Below are 13,400 nucleotides of genomic sequence, written 5' to 3'. Positions count from 1 at the left end.
TTTAAAAAGTCTTATAAGTAAAGAAAGCATCTGTCTCCCAAATCCAAACTGGGAGCTGGCTACACAGAAGAAAGGCCTGAAAGCTGAAGGCTCTGCCGCTCATCCTAGTTTTAAATACTCTGCAAAGTTAGCTAGCCGTCTGAGAACAAAGTGCTGATATGGTAGAACAAGGTTTTTAATATAAGATGGGACCTGATTATACAAGACAAGACTATGTGAGGAGAAGGATTTAAAATTTGATTGTGGATAAACAGGAAGCCAATGAAGAAAAGCCAATATGGGATAAATATGGCACCTGATTCTCTTTCACCTGTAATTCAAAGCAACCACGTCCCTAACTCCAAGCCTTAGTAGTTCCCAAATGGAAGAGTTATATTTAAAAAACAAACAATCAAATTGGGACATTTTAACATGAATGTACATGTGGACTGACTTACTTTTGAAACCAGTCTTAAGTGGCCATTAGAAGAACTGCAATAGTAGTAACCAACATGCCTTATAAAACAAACAAACAAACAAACAACCCAAAACACAAAAGGTCATACACCAGGAGGAGATGGCTGACTACATTAGATAAACGACTTTTTGCATGCTTGAAGTGCAGTTGGTACTTTGTTAACAGGCAGCACCGTGTCCTGTGCCAGATATCCACATATGCACATATCAGTGGCATTTGTTCATCACACTTCAGTCAAGCATTATTATTACTTCCTTTATTAGGCACAACATCGAAATACCATCTTTTAAAAAATATTTTAGCCCTTATACACTTTGCTGATGCTTTTTACATTCTGATAATGACATTTACTCATTTGATATCTCAGTCATAACCACCACCTGCACCCACCTGGTTACCCAAACATCTTGATCCCCCCAAAAAACAAAACAAAACTAAATACAAAAGTGGAATAAATAAAGTTAAAGATTATTTTCTCTTTCTATAGAAGACATGGCATCAGCGCCATGATAACTATGCAGTCTGATATTGTGACAGCCTCAACCCAAAATCTGTGGCATTGAAATCTCCTGTTTGCTAAAAACAGTGCACTCTTTGTTTTTTGTGAATAGTAGAAGCTAACTAAGTGCATTTAAGCTATGTACACATATACACACATACATATATTTATAGATGACTTTGCAAATAATTTCAGTCAGTGTGTCATTCTAACAATCAGCAGGAACACTTGTGTTTTTCCTGTGTTCAGCTCTGAAGTCAGTCAGTGAATTACCAACTCTCTGGTCTTCACAGGGGGCAGATCTTGATGCTCTCAGAACTTGAACTGAAGTCTAGCCCAACCCCGATTCCGCTCCCCACCCAGAAGGTGGCATAAAGCGGCTGCGTAAAGTTGGCTCGGAAGGTGTGGAGGTGGGTCATGCTCTCTGCGACGCTGTAGAACGACAGCGTTCCCGCGGACAGGTCCAGGTAAATGCCCACACGGGGGCAGTACACGACCGGAATGTCCGTTTTCTGATTGTCATGCATGGCTGTGCAGCAGGTGTCCGACAGCTCCAGGGTCCAGGACTGGGCATTGTATCCGAGGCCTGACCTGGCGTCCGAGCCCTTCCTGGCCATCGCCCCGTAAGCTATGCCGGTTGAGGAGCCCCGGCCTCTCCACTCCACCTCCCAGTAGCAGCGTTGGGCATACAGCGGACTGTCACACATCACCTGGGTCCAGCCATCAAAACGCTGGGGGCTGTCGGGGTAAAGCTGGGCTGTCCCCTGCAGGGCGGCTTTAGTGTTGTTCTCAGAGAGCGTCAGCTGCCTGTGGGCCGTGTTGGAGTCGAGGGTCAAGCTCACCGAGTCTAGGAAAGACATTTCAAGGACAAAATATTTTGACAACTTATCATGACATCACGGCCAATTCTGTACGTCAACATCTATGTTCTGATACACTACAGTGGAACAAGATGCCCTCCGAGAGCACAAACCTCCTCCAAGCTGGCTCACTCTCTGGGCAGTGTTAATTTTAAGGTAGCATGACAGATGTTTAATAAAATAATGGTAATGGATACTAAATAACTATACATGAATACCTTGAGTTTATTATATAATATGATACTACAGTATATTTCTCACTAACAGCACCCTGAGCAGCTCATTGTCTTTAAAAATGCTTCAATGTTGTGACTGATCACAAATTCACCTGGTAACATGCTCATTATATTAAAGGAAAAACATCACAGTCATTAGGAGTTCTTCATCTATGTGACTACAGTTCACTTATATACAAAACAAAAGATTTTTATATGAGAACAAAAATGTGTAACTGAGTTTTGGCCTTCAATGAATGCTCGAGAAATATGTTTTTGAAGGTTTCATTTAAGAATATTGTTTATCTGCTTGTTGTTGTCATTACTTTTCCCCCCCCCTCTTGTTGGAACATATGGTACTTTTAATGATATGAACCCAGGCCAGACCTATATATGAGCATCTGATCCTATATTATTTGTATGGTCTGTGTAGTATGTTGTGACTGAATGAATAAACTGACTGAATGGTTAAAAAGTGACAGTTTGTGGTCCCAGTTTGTGCTTAGATCTGTCATTTTGTACAGACTTACACTGCAGGAACTCCTCTCTAGTCCTCGGCTCCGGGGCTTGAATACTGTCAAGGCTGATTTCTCTCACTGTAAAAAAACAACAACAAAAAAAAAAAAAATTAAATGCATCTTTTTTTTTTTTACTGTACATCAAATAGTTTGATTTCCATTTATGTTTCTTCTCTCAATACCAAAATGACTAAAGCTTGAATGACTCACAGGCGGGGAAAGCCGGAGCGTGATTCATGGAGTCCGGAGTGGGCGTATCCAAAAAGAGACCGGGGTTAACTGACCAATGAGAAAACAGCATTAGTGACGTCACTGAAACGCATATTGCTTAACTTATTCAACCGGTTGAACAGTTGATGGGACAATACATTCATGTTATATATAGAAGGGCAATCTTCTTACTTTCTGTGGGAGTTTCAGACAGCTCAGCCATGCCCCCTGTTGAATGCAGAGACAGAGTGATTGCTTCTGTTAATGTCACTAATTGCTCTTGAGTGCTTCAGTCAGTAAACACTTCAACTAGAAGTCAAAGCTGTCTATTTAAATGTAAAACCATCTAATAACTTATAAATATCTAGCACTTAGCCAACTTCTCATTCATCATCATCATCATCATCTTGTTTCCCACAAAAGCAAAGGCAGAAAAATAACCATAAAACAGCAAGATTCTCCCCCCTTATTACTGGTACTGAGTTTCGGATCTTTCAACATCAACTGATGTTTCAATGCTTTCACTGCTTACATGCTAAACGATATTCATGCCGTCATTCCAACTCCTCACACCTCGACTTCAAAACATTTCAGGCTTCCTCCTTTGAACAACACTTGCTCCAACTTTCAGTTTTTACACATCAGCTGACACTTCCACTCACTGTCCTGTAAAGTACACAGCGATCTGTAACTCCTTTTCTTCCTCTCATCCAGCTTGCTTTATTCTCTACACTTCAATGTCACTGCAACTAAACTATTTAAATGATCGACTTTTTCAGCACTTTTACTTCAGCTGATTCCCAGCTTCACTTGTTGCTTGCACTTTTTTCTAACTCAAACTGACACTTCAGCTTTATTCAGCACTGACATTTATGTCTTCCTTCATTTTCATGATCAACACCAAAACCTATCAAAGCCTAAACTGAAACGAAGCGTCATTTAAACTGACACTTGAACTACTTTTACTTTAATTTGAACCTCTTTTATAAAAAGTGAACTTTTTAATGTAACCATGTTAACCACTTTTTCATCTTTTCTTCAGAAACACCCCATCTACTAGTCACTTAATGGTTTGGTTACTGAGATTGCAAAGAGAGTATGAGTGTTGTTGGAGTCAGGTCCTACATGGATTTCCTCCTGCGGACGGTGTGTTGCTGGCCTGTGCGGCTGGAGTAGCCTGGCTGGTGCCACGGCGATTGGAGCGGAAGATGCTGCTGATCGACGCCATTCGACTAAAATCTGAGAATACCAAGAATCAGATGTCAAATCCACGTCATAGTGTTTGTCAAAGCTGTATTAATATTATTATTAATTTTTGAAAACTTATTTTTCAGAAATGGAAATGGAAACAGAAATGGAAACAATCCAAACATACGTCCAGTAGATGCCCGTGCTGGAGCAGGAGCAGGCGTAGGAGCAGGAGTGAGGCTGGCTGGGACTGGAGTAGGAGTTGTGGCCTGGCTCTGGCTAGACCTACTCCAGAGTGACTGAGATTCTCTGCGGCTGGGGGTGGGGCTAGCTCTGGGGCTCAGTCTGTGGCTGATGCTGGACCCGATGCTGATGTTGGATCTGGTGCTGGCTCTGGGGTTAGGCTCCCTCACTTTTTGGAAGACACATGGAATAAAATTGAGTTTAATTTATCGAAGCCATACGAAAATTAAGTGTTTACATAAACTTTAAATCAAAATTTAAAGTGTCTATGGCAAATATAAGTGATTGGTGACAACATCAGTATGGTATCAGAACATCATCTGCTTTTATCGGTTATCTATGGTACTTCATGCACAACTGATTTAACGTCACTTCAAATATGTTCACAGTGGTCACAGAGTCCAGAGTTTACACTGAGATTTAATATTAGTCACTAGTGCTTCTTTGTTATAAAAAACGTCTCATCTTAGAATGTCACTTAAAGGTGACCATTATATCTTTCCCTGTTTTCTGTTTGTTACGATGGGGTATGGTCATATTAAACATGGACAAAGTTTCAAAGTTTTGTATGAGCAAAGAGACTATGAGAGCTGATATCGCTGACATCGCTGACATGGCCATTTAAGGCCCCCAATTTAAAAAAGGGGATAGGAATGAAAGCTAAAATAGTGTCATTAGGCAGTGGATACAATGAATGTCAACACAAAGGACAAAAAAAAGACTTTTAGGAATCTAAAAATCACGCAAATGATTATAGTTCAAGAATTAAAACTGACATTGAAAATGAAAAAAGAAAAGACTGAAGTAAAGGTACGTAGTGAGGCCTGAGTAATCAGACATCCTTAAATATAACTACTGTTATATATATTTCTTAAATGCAATTGAATACAAACTGTTTAAGTTCTGTTTGAGTTTCAACAATAGTTTTGTGTCTTTCAACAGCAGAAGGCCCACCTCACAATTACTAACGCGTTCATGGTGCAACATGAAATAGATTTACATGTGTTACAATGAGAATATCAACACACTGATGTTTAGCCGATGTACTCTGTTCACCAGATTTACACCAGGTTTACTGTATTAGCGTATGAATGTCTTCCTGTTAGCAACAAAGCAGCTACAAAGTCATACCTGACATCCAAGTCACTGTGGATGAGGCTTAATGGAAATGGACTGGCATTTAGTATAATGCTTTTCCAGTCTAATAAGAAAGTGCTCCCTGTGTAATAAGTATGTATAATTGAGTGTCATCTGCATAGCTCTGTGTGTGGCAATCGCAATGCGTACACGCTATCTGCCTTTAGCATAGAACAGGTGCAGATGACGGTGTGCTGCTAGCAAGATTAAGCAGCAGAAGAACCACCACCCAGGACTGACCTGTAGACAGCCACCCTCTGCCTAAGTGAGAATACTGTTAGCCCGGTGACTCTAATAAAGAGAAACTGAGCCACAGAAAATGCAAATGTCGAGTAACTCAAGACAATGTGCCTTGACTAAAAATAAGGAAGAACTGTCATTTAAGCAGAAAAAACACCTTGCAGTAGGAAGTAAAAACCAGATTACTGTCATGAAGGGTGATGATATTAATGCCAGTGTCAACTCACATGCATCTCTGTCTTCTCTCCTCTGTTTGTCCTGCAGTCTGGGTGAGCTTGTGTTAGCTCTGTCTAAAAACCAAGGAAGAAACTGACTTTTGAAACAAACTTTTCTCTACTTTATCCCTGCTGTGAGCAAAATTTAAATTAATACTTAAACAGCGGCACAAATACAAACTCTCACCCCGTGCTGTGTCTCTGCTCCTCACATCTTGAGTCCTGAGTCCTATACCTGAATAAAAAAAAGTGACAATGTCAGGGAAATCCTTTGTACGTTGTCAAATGAAGCTTAACAATCATCAGAGTACAGTACCAAGTCCTCGTTTGTCTGTACTTCGCCCTCCAATTGAGATAGTGGGTGTAGAAGCTGTAGAAAAAGAATGAAATTACAAATTATTTCAAATATTTAAACAAGATTGGACGACAAGATGTAAATATGCAGTCATGGTAGACAAAATGTGGTCAGAAAAAAAAACACCAAACATACCCTGTGGACGGGCGTTTGTGTTGCGGGCACTGAGACCAGAAAACACTAGAGAAAAAGGAAAATCGGTATCTTTCTGCCAACATCATGCAAAATGTGAAAACGTTTATTTGGATTTAATAAGAAAATTCAAACCTTACATTTTAAAATCCCTCCTTTCTGTCCGCTTCGGTTGGCTAAGATTAGAAGAAGTTCAATTAAAAAAACAAACAAAAAAAACACACTAAACTTGAATGCATTAATAATTACGCTGGAAAAAAACAAAAACGAACTATAAACAATGCCTGGAACTTACAGTCTCCCAGAGCGAACAGTGTTGTGTCATTCACTTTAAAAGAACACAGATAATTACATTAAATGAGGTACAAAATAAGACAGAATAAGAACAAAAGGCCTCTTTGGACAGACCTTGTTTAGTGATCTTGCCCAGCTCCTGGTTGCATAGATCTTCCACTCGCTCCCTGAGACCCAGGATGGCATCTCGTACAGGCTCAAAGGAAGCCTCGTGATTGACTTTCACAGCTGGCAGATCCCCAGACTCAAGAGGACTGCACATAGACTCGTACGTCTGAGGAAACATGGCAGTTAGTTAAAAAACACAACAAAAATTATTTAATCAGGATATCAGGAGTCTTGAGATTCAGAAAAAAATGACTGTATATCCTGCTCTGTGGTCTTCCTCTTTTCCACCTGCCTCAAACTCTCCATTTAACATCCTTCAAAATATCCACTGTCACCTTTGAACCTTAACCATGTCGCTTTAATTTTGTCTCCAAAATGCTCAATGTGATGTCACTCCCAACAAAAACCTTAGCGTTTCCACAGTGCCATTGTCTCCAAAGGTTTCATTACCATCTAGTAAACTTTCCCTAACACTCTTGCTGTTATCCTTCTGTCATAAGACGTGTAAAGAATAAGCAATCACTGCTGTGTCCATGATCAATATTTCCACTCAGTGAGCTTCACAGTCCGGCCTACCTGCAGATAGTAGATGTTGTCTTCGCAGCTTGCCAGGTCCTTCATCTCAGTGTCCCTTTTCTTCAGCTCCTTGATCTCAGCCTCCAGACTATCTGTAACTTCTTGTGCATGGCCCATCTTCTCCTGGTTGGCCTGATCCATCACCTCCTCCAGCAGCTCCTGAAGACGTTCCATGGAGCGCAGCAGCTCCGACAGCACCTGCTCCGCTTCATTGTGCACCACATCAGCAGAACGCTGCGCACACAAGGAAAACACAAAACTAATTAAGGCCCCTCAACCACCATCATATTATTTAAACCCTGTAGAAAACCTGTTTTCCATTTAAAAGGAAAAAAAAAAAAAAAAAAAATTGTCTACCGCTGACCAACCTTCATCTGCTCCATCATCTTCTTCATGTCTTTCAGCTCCTGCTCTCTCTCTTTCAGCTTCTGTTGGTTCGCTGACTGCAGGTCGGACAGCAATTTCTGCAGAGACGCACGCCGTGACACGAGATCAGAGAAACAATCCCACAGACAAGGAAGCAGGTGTGTAGGTGGCACAGAAGACAACGTGAGAGGGTGGAGCATTATGAATGACTAGGCTAGGAATGTTGTTAGGAATGTCTTCAGCCTGGCTGCACCCGGCGTCGCACACAAAAGGAAATAACTGACTTCTTTCAAATAAACCTTTTATACACAATAATGGACAGCACAGAGAAGGGTGGATATGCTTTATTTATAGAATATTGACTGTAAACTTCCATTTACAAAATTATGGAGATTTTTCCCAACACCCAAACCAGTCATTTTAATTTTACTTTAGATCACCCTGGTAACTGTCTGACTGGCCCCAGTCATTATGTAGCACCCATCCTCTGCTTACCTGCTTCTCCAGCCTTTCGACCTTGGTGGACACGCTCTCGTGGCCTTTGTGCTGGTTGCTGGTGCACAGCCAGCAGATGAACATCTTGCACTGTCGGCAGACGAACTCCTGCAGGTATTTGTGCTGGGTGCAGATCTTTTCGGCCAGGTTGCCTGTCGGTGGGATGAGCTCATGCTGCTTTAGGGATTTCTTTGTCTGGTGAGGCTTCAGATGGGCCTCGCAGTAGGAGCTCATACACACCAGGCAGCTCTTGACTGCAGCTCGTTTTTCATTTTTGCACATGTCACATGGTACGACCGAGGAGGAAAGCTTCTCTTTGGCGAGTCGCATGGATTGACGCACTTCAGATTTGAGGGCTCCTTTGCGGAGCTGCTCCACAGCCTCTGCCAGCATGGTGTTCCTGGACAGGGAGGGCTTGGGGCAGAAGGTCTGACGGCACTGAGGGCAGCTGTAGATCCCTTTGGGGTCATCTTTAGTCCAGTAGTCCTTAATGCAGGCCATGCAGTAGCTGTGACCGCAAGGGATGGTGACAGGATCATTTGGCAGATCCAGACACACGGGGCAGTTAAACTGCTCCTCTGTCCACAGCTTTGCACTCATAATGCTGTTAATGAAAAAAAAAAAAAAAAAAAAAAGAGTCAAAATGGTTAGCAAGTCAGAGACTTTTAAACACGCAAAGAATCGAAGAACAAGCTCCAGAGATTCAGAAGGTAGTGTGAAGCCTGGGTTCACAGGAGGAAAGTGTCTGTCACTCTCAGGTGAGCTGGGCGGGACCAGAGCCACCAGGCAGGTCTAGCGGGGAGAACGGGTGTCGGTGGAAAACTGTGGAATGCCAGGAAACCAAAGGTGTGAGTGGACAAATCCGCACATCACAAAGTATGGCACAGATATTCGGGCTCTTTATGAAAGTAAATATTACTACATGTAGTAGCAAAATCTACTTGAGTAGATTATTCCTTTATTATGAGGACAATTTAACATTATTAGATTGTAACGCTGAGGTATTAAACTCTAAGCAGCATATTACTCTTATTTAATTCTAGTCTTTTCAGTCTAGTAGTACATGACCTTGCGCTTAAGTCCCCCTATACGGCCACAAGATAAATGAGATTATTATTGGTATAGAAGAATTGAAAAATTCAGTCCTTGCTTTGTGGTAAACATTAGAATAGATGTGGTTACAATATAGAAAAAACTGACCTATCATCAGACAAATCAACAAAACCTCTGCCACAGAAATACAGAGAAATGCAGCAACTGTGTGATGCTATCATGTCAGCAGGGACCAAAATATCTGGAGGATTTCCAGAGTTGATGAGCCGTACCATGTATTACCAGACTTTCCAGCCCCTGGATGGATCTATGTCATGGTCTATTAAGGCAATTCTGAAGACAAATGGAGGGCCCAACCTGGTACTAGCAAGGTGCAACCAATAAAGTTGCCAGTGAGTGTACATACAGTTAGAATGTTAGATGTAGAAGTTTGTTTTAAAAGAAAATGAATTAAAACATCTTATAAAATGAACTACATCTATAAATAAAAACAAGACATTTAAATTTTGTTTCCAAGACATTCGTGTGTTGCTGAGATATCAACTGATGCTGAATTAAGGCCAGGGCTTTGCATTTCAACGGTGCTAGTCCTGTCTTCCCCGAGTCCACCTGAGACTCAACATTTTTACAGTGTTCACGTTGCTATCACTTATTCAAGTTATTTGTATTGCTAAATGTTTACAGGATATTTATTAAAAAAATAAATATAGAAATGTCAGAATAGCTGAAAGTTGTCTGGGGACAGAATATATTGTTTGTTAGTAAAACAGTGTGGTAAAAGTTTTCATTAACCAATGAGTAGCTTTGAACACAGAAAGTGTCTACAATGAGTTATGTTCAATTAATCCCTGCAAAATTCATGCTGACTGTTCAGTTTCAGTATTTTTTCCCCCCATAGTTACCTCTGGGGTACGTCAGTGAGATGGATAGCTCTAATATTTACATCAGTGTTGGGGAACTCCAGGTCTCAAGGGCCAGTGTCCTGCAGGTTTTAGGTGTGTCCTTGATCCAACACATCTGATTTAAATGGCTAAATGACCTCCTCTTGAAGTTCTCCAGAGCCCTGGTAATGAACTAATCATCTGATTCAGGTGTGCTGACCCAGGATTATATCTAAAACCCACAGGACACCAGCCCTTGAGGCCTGGAGTTCCCCCACCCCTGATCTTAGGAAGCCCCGCCCACCTGCTGTTGAAATATTTTGTTTGTGAAAGGCAACACGTCAGTTTAGCTTTAAGGAAAGGTCAAGGGAGTAAAAAAAAAAAAAAAAAAGATACTTGTAGAAGTCTCAAAAACACATAAAATCTCTATGTATCAAAAATGATACAGGGGGTAACCCACTGAAGCACTGTGGCATGACCTAATAAGGCATGTTCAATTAAGACATCTGAGAAATACTGACAACCTAAAATAGTTTTGTAGGACTGTCCAAAATATATCAGCATCTTTCTGCAAGTTTCATGAGCAGCTATAGAACACATCTGATGGAGGGTGTTGCAATTAAACAATGAAAAATAGTCAACTTTCAGGTGTCTGTCCAAAAGACTGGGCACAGTTACTTTCCCAAAATGTCTCACTACCAGCATCAGCCTCCTTGAAAATAGGCACAAATAGTGCAAATCCAAATCCAGCTAATTTGTGTATTTTAACCAGCTTCCTTTCTGCCCATTATGCACTGTTTATTTTGGCCTCATTTATTTGGGAGGTTGCTCTGACTCCTTTTAATCTGCAGTTTCACAAAAGCTTTTACTGGATAATGACAGACTTCCTTTTGATCAGACAGTAAATGTGACACTACAAATAATACTCACCAACAAATTTTCACCGGGAACAGACTGGAAAGTAAAAAAAAAAAAAACCCGACACGTTTGCACGGTCATCTTTGAATAAGACTTAACTTTGGGTGAGGAACATGTCAGCTAAAGCAGCAGTAGGCAGGAGAGAGGATGTGGTGGGTATCTTTGGGCAGTAAAATTTTTTTTTCTTTAATATAAATGTTTTGTGCTCAGAGTCTGATGACTTTTCACACCATGATTGATGTCTACATGCTGGAAAAACAGTGGTAATTACAACGCTAACACAGTGTGAGCCTGTACCATAATCGGAAAACCCATTAAATATATTTGTTTTCCTCTCCACATGAGGATTTAAACTGCTGTTGCACATATCCAACTATTATCTTCCTGACCTTTTCTCTGCATTGTGTTTGCCTTCAAATAACTGAACTATTTGTCAGTTGAAATCTTTTAAATAAATAAAGACTGCTGAACTGTAACTTTATCATGAATAAAGTAGTTTCTGAGCCCCTAATCTCCACTATTGTACACTTTTATACCTGAACTCAGGTCTTTTATTAGTGTAACTACAACCACTCACTAGATGGCAGTGCTGCACTCATGTTAAAGCAATAGCCTGTAAATAACCCGTTCCACTTGCCGAATGTTGACAAAAGTGAACAATGTGCGAGTCATTTCTATTTAACTAAATTAAAAAGAAGCGGATAAATAGAACTAATAATATAAGGTAGTATATCGGCTTATCACTGTTGCTACCCAGATTGACGGAATAAAAACGACTTAACGCTAACTCAAGAACAGACACGGCTTGCTTTAAGCGAACACGGAAGTACAAGGTGGAGACGCTTCTTGTGTCATCCAAAGAGCTTCTCTACTGTGTAGCATAGCGGTGTTGCGTGATTTGAACTAACTTGTTTTCATTTCGGAGCCATTTTTCAGTTTCGTTCAGATGCCAAATAATGTCGTTAAACGTCCTGGAGTCGGGGTCGGGGTGCTGGTAACGGACTCTGCTCACCCAGGCTGTGTACTCTTGGGCAAACGGAAGAGTGCGGTGGGAAAAGGGACATACCAGCTCCCAGGAGGTCACCTGGAGTTCGGGTATACATTGACGTTGTAGACTCCATTCATAAATCTGACATAGTTTTCTTCTTCTTCTTTCTCTTTAATTAAAGTGGTTGGCGTGCGACAACCAGGTGTAGTTCCGTCCCCTAACCGGCTGAAATATGGGGACGAGAGGTCCCACACCATCTTTATCCCATTACCTGTGATATATGCTAATGGGGCATTCTTCTCTGCTTGATCAGCTCAGATTTGCCTTAAAACTTTATGGTGAAAAGTTTTGATATATGTAATGATTGCTGCTAAATTTTTAGCTTCATTTATCAAATAGTTTTTACGTTATATTTAATTTAAAATGGTTTCTGGACCAATTTCCAATATGTTTTGTTGCACTTTAACGTCTGACGCAATGTTTGAGCATAAATGCGTCTACTGTCATACCAACCTTCTGCATATCCTCCTTCACAACAGCCACCAGTCATATTTGTGGTTTTCCTCTTTGCCTCCTGCCTGGGAGCACAATCTCTACCACTTCATCCAGCTTGCTCTGCAATTCCTCTCTCTTCCATATACATCCAAACTTTGGACCAAAACATTTTTTTGGCAAATTGGAAATTGTGAACAGATTACATTTTCTCAGTATAAAAATGAAAACAAAACAACTCAGGAGTGCTGCTAATTTTTTTTTTTGCACTCCCATGCATGCAGACAATGGAGGCAGAAAGAGCTGAAATAGCCTTAGAAGCCCGTTAATGTACTTTAGCTAATGTTAAATAAGATGTTATTTTTTTATTTCATTCAAAGGGAGACTTGGGAGGAATGTGCCCACAGAGAGGTGCTGGAAGAAGCTGGGGTGGGTTTGGTGAACACCCACTTTGCATCAGTAGTTAACGCCATCAAGCTGGAGGAACAGTACCATTATGTTACCATATTCATGCAAGGAGAGTTGGACAGGCAGTCAGGAGAGCCACAAAACCTGGAACCAGACAAAAATGAAGGTATGTGAAGTGGGACTGCTGTTTTTCAGTGGGGGGAAAGCACCTCCACTAAGCACCCAGTGAGCAGCTGATGAAACAAAATGTGTTGCTTTCTCATTTTGCAGGCTGGACGTGGACACGCTGGGATGATTTTCCTCCAGAGCAGCAGCTCTTCATGCCACTGGCCCGCTTGAGGCAACAAGGCTTTCAACCATTCAGGAACAAAGACAGTTGACCCTGAAACTTCCAGTTATATTATGAAAAACTGTTAATCCACAAGGATAATACAGGAACACTGTTTAAAAACCGCTGTTGTCTCACATGTCTTTTTTTTTTTTTTTTTACATTGCATACTGTATTTTCTGAAATAATGCAATAAATCTCAGTGACCCTGACCTCAAGGTCAG

The 13,400-nt window shown here is 41.0% G+C and overlaps 2 protein-coding genes across 5 annotated transcripts; one reads left to right on the top strand and one right to left on the bottom strand.

Moving 5' to 3' along the window:
- Positions 1–157: 157 nt before the first annotated feature.
- Positions 158–12,186, bottom strand: trim25l (tripartite motif containing 25, like). 4 transcript variants are annotated; one of them, XM_004552537.5, is made up of 17 exons: positions 12,027–12,186; positions 8,109–8,712; positions 7,616–7,711; positions 7,248–7,481; positions 6,678–6,837; positions 6,565–6,597; positions 6,410–6,445; positions 6,273–6,317; positions 6,099–6,152; positions 5,970–6,017; positions 5,795–5,857; positions 4,135–4,359; positions 3,885–3,998; positions 2,952–2,987; positions 2,760–2,828; positions 2,562–2,627; positions 158–1,803 (listed from the first exon to the last, which is right to left on the bottom strand). In XM_004552537.5, exons 2-17 carry the CDS (start codon positions 8,706–8,708, stop codon positions 1,244–1,246), a joined length of 2,439 nt encoding a protein of 812 aa, XP_004552594.1. In that variant the 5' UTR covers positions 8,709–8,712; positions 12,027–12,186; the 3' UTR covers positions 158–1,243. The 4 variants fall into 4 exon arrangements, with proteins under 4 accessions (XP_004552594.1, XP_004552596.1, XP_004552593.1 ...); XM_004552539.4 differs by lacking the exon at positions 12,027–12,186 and adding an exon at positions 11,869–12,003; XM_004552536.3 differs by lacking the exon at positions 12,027–12,186 and adding an exon at positions 10,105–10,187.
- nudt15 (nudix (nucleoside diphosphate linked moiety X)-type motif 15) lies at positions 11,907–13,303 on the top strand. Its single transcript, XM_004552540.5, has 3 exons — positions 11,907–12,055; positions 12,821–13,014; positions 13,119–13,303. The coding sequence occupies exons 1-3, from the start codon at positions 11,907–11,909 to the stop codon at positions 13,226–13,228; spliced, it is 453 nt and encodes a 150-aa protein (XP_004552597.1). The 3' UTR covers positions 13,229–13,303.
- The last annotated feature ends 97 nt before the right edge of the window (positions 13,304–13,400 follow it).

Source organism: Maylandia zebra, linkage group LG23 (genome assembly GCF_041146795.1).
Source record: "Maylandia zebra isolate NMK-2024a linkage group LG23, Mzebra_GT3a, whole genome shotgun sequence".
Taxonomy (NCBI): domain Eukaryota; kingdom Metazoa; phylum Chordata; class Actinopteri; order Cichliformes; family Cichlidae; genus Maylandia; species Maylandia zebra.
The sequence above is the reverse complement of the archived record's forward strand: the minus strand, read 5'-3'. Positions and strand labels throughout refer to the sequence as shown.

Coding starts and splice junctions, on each gene's coding strand:
- trim25l (XM_004552536.3), bottom strand. CDS start 10,178: ATGTGTTGGATCAAGGACACACCTAAAACCTGCAGGACACTGGCCCTT. Junction 6,446..6,564: donor ACTGTTCGCTCTGGGAGACT/GTAAGTTCCAGG, acceptor TTCTAATCTTAG/CCAACCGAAGCGGACAGAAA. Junction 3,999..4,134: donor AGCACGGGCATCTACTGGAC/GTATGTTTGGAT, acceptor TGGTATTCTCAG/ATTTTAGTCGAATGGCGTCG.
- nudt15 (XM_004552540.5), top strand. CDS start 11,907: ATGCCAAATAATGTCGTTAAACGTCCTGGAGTCGGGGTCGGGGTGCTG. Junction 12,056..12,820: donor GGAGGTCACCTGGAGTTCGG/GTATACATTGAC, acceptor TTTCATTCAAAG/GGAGACTTGGGAGGAATGTG. Junction 13,015..13,118: donor GGAACCAGACAAAAATGAAG/GTATGTGAAGTG, acceptor CTCATTTTGCAG/GCTGGACGTGGACACGCTGG.